This window comes from Atta colombica, unplaced genomic scaffold (assembly GCF_001594045.1).
Source record: "Atta colombica isolate Treedump-2 unplaced genomic scaffold, Acol1.0 scaffold151, whole genome shotgun sequence".
Classification (NCBI taxonomy): domain Eukaryota; kingdom Metazoa; phylum Arthropoda; class Insecta; order Hymenoptera; family Formicidae; genus Atta; species Atta colombica.
Window position 1 is genome coordinate 228354 of NW_017259241.1, and position 5233 is coordinate 233586.

At 28.3% G+C, this 5233-nt stretch overlaps 1 protein-coding gene across 1 annotated transcript in view; it reads left to right on the forward strand.

The window, feature by feature from the left end:
* Positions 1–4918, forward strand: part of LOC108685357 (immunoglobulin-binding protein 1) — a 9117-nt gene extending 4199 nt beyond the window's left edge. Inside the window, exons 2-4 of the mRNA XM_018190108.1 lie at positions 137–481; positions 554–951; positions 3376–4918. Coding sequence (XP_018045597.1) covers positions 137–481; positions 554–951; positions 3376–3592 — 960 coding nt within the window. The 3' untranslated portion in view covers positions 3593–4918. The remainder of the gene's footprint in view (positions 1–136; positions 482–553; positions 952–3375) is intronic.
* Positions 4919–5233: the final 315 nt, after the last annotated feature.

Genomic DNA, 5233 nt, shown 5'->3' on the forward strand with positions numbered 1-5233 from the left:
ATATGTATATACATACATGTATATACATACATACTAGGGGGTCATCTATACAAAATTTATTTTTATTTAAAATAGAACTCGTTTATTATTGCAATAAAAATTAATAGCTTTTTTCTTTTTTTATTATTTATTGCAGTTGGACATAAAACGAGCAATGCATATGTTTGAGGATGCAACGAGACTTGTATCTATAGTGGATATGTTTAGCGATAACGAAACTTTTGAAGAAGTAGCCACAGAAAATATCAAATATTTTTTATTACCGGCTCTATTGGGAAAACTTACCAATCAGTTATGCATTATCGATGATAGAATGCATTTGGTTAAAGTAGCAGAAATCTATTTTATAGATTTTTTAAAGCGGATAAAAGCATATGATTTGATAACAGATGTTGAAATACCACAAATTAGTACAGTTGATGAGAAAAAGGAAGCAGGAGATAATGAAAATACATCAGAATCAAGGATGTTAGAGAATATGGTTGGGTTTTTTAATTATATGATTATTGTAAACTGTTATAAAGTATAATTATTTTAATTCTGCTTATTTCAGATGATCCGTAGAAATACAAAGTTACAAAGATATCAACAAGAGAAGGATTTGGAATCTCATTTGGATACTTTAAAGAAAAACTTAGATAATCCTAACATTGATGACGAATTTAAGAGAGAATATTTTGTTACGCTTATAAAATTATATGCGGTTCGAATCGTTGATGACTTAAATTTCTTAAAAAGGGAGAAAACGATTTTGGAGAATATGAAGGAAATGAAATCAATGCATACTTCAACTTCTGAAATACAAAAGAAGCAAAAATCACCAGCTCCAAAACTGCAACCCATTATCATTACACGTGACGAAATACAAAAGAAAGTTTTTGGAGCAGGCTATCCAAGTTTACCAGTCTTAACAGTTCAAGAATTTTATGAGCAAAAGATCAAGGATGGAGAGTAAGTAGAGATATGTCAAAAATTTAAGATTATTAAAGATCATCTATAATGGGAGTAATATGGTAAGGCGTAAACCATAAGAAATCGACCAATCATAGTCTAAAGTGAGAAGAATAATCGATTGATCAATTTCTTATAACTTATATTAGTACAATATTATACTCATTGTAGACAGTCCATTAATTAAAAATGTTTACTATATGAAGTATAATTAATACATGTTATGATTTAACATATTTTTATTATTTTATATATTGTTTTGTAATGAAATAAGATTAATCTCAAATAAAATTAATATAAAATGTTTGAAAATTTAACAGAAAATATTTTTTAGACAATTTTTTTACAAAAAAAAATTAGAAAATATTGGATACTTTTTTCATCAAAATCATTCTTACATTTAATTACTTTTTACTAATGTATGGCTAATGTATGGCTAATGCAAATTAATTTTTTTACGGAAATCTTTTCCATCAATGTTCTAAAATAACCTACAGCTTAATTTTTGGGAAAAGACTTCATGATTGTAATTTAAAAAAAAAATTTTTTTTTTAAACAATAACTATGTGTATTAATTACAACTTTTATAAATATAATGCTTACTTTCAAATTAAAAAAATTAGTAAAATATTAATAGAAGGGGCTACGAGCTGAGCATGTTGTATGTGCTAATAATGTATATTTATAAAGTAGACCCTAACAAACGTTTCGATCCCTATTGGGTCATTATTAATGTTGGTATAACGTTATAAATTTAAAATTGTCCTTAATATTTAAAATTGTACTCACAGTAATATCTGTATACAAATTTCTATGACTAAACTATTCCTTAAAGTAATAATTGATGACAATGATCATGATATCATCTTGAAACATCGCAGTGGTGATATTATACAAAAGTATATAATTCAATTTTGTATGACAATCAGGTATTCAATTCATTTTTTAATAAATTATAATTATTTAATTATTCATTAATGTACATAATTATATGACTCGTATTATAATCAGAATCATGCGCACTTTATCGACCATTACACTTTTGTATATTTCAAGATAATATCATGATTTGATGACCATCTCCGACCATCCATTGTCATCAATTATTACTTTAAGTTTAGGCATAGAAATTTTCTTAGATCCGTCATTTAAAATTTTGAAAATCTGAGGTCAGATTTGTAATCAGCGACCCCAAAAACCCTCGAATACCCAGTTTCATCTCGATCAAGTAACTTTTTACTTTTCGATCCGCCATTTGAATTTTGAAAATCTGAGGTCAGATTCGTAAGTGACCCCGAAAACCCCCGAGTAACAAATTTCAATTGAATTCTACGTAAAGAAAAATGTATATTTCAAAGAGTTGAAATTAAAATCAAAGAGTTGAAAATAAGAAATAGGACCCGAAAAATGTTATTTATTTAAAACAGTGCTCGCAAAGATTTGCACATTTCGGGCCAATTTCGGCGCGCTACCCCCTATTGCTCGAAGCTCGACAGCCGAGCCGCCGGGCGTTCATGTGATGCTCTGACTCAGGAGTGTCTCTGGAGCTTAAATGTGCGGAGGTCGTATTTTACGTTATTAAAGAATATTTTTCTTGCAAAATAATTTTTATTTCCTTAAAAAATCAAATAATAAATTTCTAAAACATTTTGTCATAATAATTCTTCTATCAGAAACCATTCAATAATTGTTATAAATTTACATCGAGAAGTTTTTATAATAGACTTGCGAAGATTGAAATCAGGAAATACATGAATTTGGAAATTCCGTGTTTTCTATACAAAGCCTTATAAAGTGTCAAGTAGTCAACGAAGATTCTATATTACAATAACTATTTTCTTCTATAAGCGAATATAATTTTATCATTTTAATTAAAATGATAAAATGGTAGGCAAGAATTATTATGACAAAATGTTTTAGAAAATTTAGTATTTGATTTTTTTTTAAGAACATAAAAATTATTTTGCAAGAAAAATATTCTTTAATAACGTAAAGTACGATCTCCGCACGTTTTAAGCTACAGAGACGCTCTTGAACCAGAACGTCACGTAAGTGCCCGGCGGCTCGGCTGCAGAGCCTGGAGCGGTAGTGGGAGTAGCGCGCCGGAATCGGTCCGAAATGTACCTTTGTGACCTGACATTCGACTTTTTATAAATTAATTTTTTTTATAACAAAATGATAATATTTCGTTTGTAGTTGTTTATAGTAACAATAGTTTCGTTTGTAGTTTCATATAATAAAAAATAAAAAATTTTTTTTAAATTACCGTCATCCGACTTTAAGATAAAAAAAATTATTAATATATCTTGGTTCAGAATCGTTTGTAGTGATTTTTCGATCATTTGTAGTTGCACCGTTTAAAAGTTATAACAAATTGACGATAAACAAATTACGTTTTGTTATTGTAATTTGTGTTATTTTCAGCTGGCCCGATTCATCGCAACATAATGTAACCAATTCTCGATGTTTACAAGATATAGCGAATAAAGATGTAATAGCAAATGATGAAGATAGTGAAATCGTTTTGAAGGAAAAAAAAGAAGAAAAAGATGATCCCGAATATCTCGAACGATTGCGTGCAATGGATGAATATAAAGACACACATCGTCGTGGGTGGGGTAATCGTGCTAATAGAAGTTAAGACGTCTGAGAATAAAATTGATATAATTCTATCCTTAGAATGCTTTTTTATGTCTTTGTTTATAAGACTTTATGTTTTAATTACATTTCATTGAACTAAAGTTGAAAATCTGTTTTAGAATAGTAAAATAAGTAATGGAAGCGAGAGATGTTAATCTTTATAGTTCCTGGTTGTTTTTCACTACTGTCTCACGAGAGAACATTCCAAATTGCAAAAGTGATATAAAAAAACTAACGTCATTAGTCAGATCACATTTGAAATAGATATTTTAAATAGTTAAATCTTGGGATCCTGTAGATTCTGCACCCGATTTACGAATCATATTTGGCCATTTTAACTTTAATTCAAAATATCTCGAGAATATATTTGAAATGTGAAAACGTTTCAAATGAAAAAAACGTTTCAAATGAAAGTTGTATGATTTGAAGAGAGAAAGCCGTTAGATGAATTATGTATATTTTAGATTTAGAGCCTATTTTGAGTCCAATAAGGTTCAGATTAATTTTTTCTATAGAAATGCCTACTTTGTATTGTAGATTTATATTTTATAGAAAAAAAAAACAAGGAAATTTTGTTGCCGGTAATTTTTCGTTAAATCTTTAATAATTAAGGCGTAAAATAGTGTTCAAGTACTTTTGAAATATATTCCGGCCAATGAAGGGAAGCCCAACGGACAATCCAGCCGATGAAGGTGATAGCGAAGGATATGCAAAAGTATGTTTCAGCGTTTTTTTATATCTTAAAATAAATTGCCTTAATTGGTTGGATCATCTGTTGGTCTTGCCTACATTGGCCGGAATATATTTCAAAATAAGAACTTGAGTGCTATGTTGCGCTTATTAAAAGAGGTTTAATGAAAAATTACCAGGAACAAAATTGTTTGTTTTTTCCATAGGATACGAATCTGCAATAAAAAGTAGACATTCTATAGAAAAAAAATTAACTTGGGCCTTATTAGATCCAAAATAGACTCTAAACCAAAAATCTTAAGTAGTTCATCTAACGGCCCTCTTTAAACCCTATAACATACATTTGAAATATTTTTTCCAAAAATATATTGTTCTCGAGATATTTTGTATCAAAGTTAAAATGGCCAAATATGTTTCGTAAACAAATCGGGTATAGAATTGACTCTAAGATTTGACTCTAGAATATTTATTTCAAATATGATCTTTCGACTGGTAGTGTTAGTTTTTTAATATCGCTTTTGCAATTTGGAATGTTCCTTTGTCAGATTGTGACAGCAGAAGCAATAAAATTACAAATACTTGTAAAATATAATAGAATTTAAATGGAATAGTAATAAATGAATTGAAGTTCTGGCCATTATTTATAATCTAATTTTTGTTTTAAGATTGTCGTTAGATGCTAATATAATTTTGCGAGTTAGTTTAGTTTATGATATCTTAAAACCTGGAAAGTATGGGAAATGACGGATACCTAAGGGAAAGTTAAATAAAACTGCCAATTATTTATCAATAAAAATCTTTATTCAAAAGATATAATTATTTATCTTTTAATTACATAATGTGTGATAATTAACATTAATTTATTATTAATATAAACTATAATTTTAAATGAGAAAGGAAATCACCATTCGGAATTACTTACATTGCCGCGATGTGGAATATATCAGGTTTT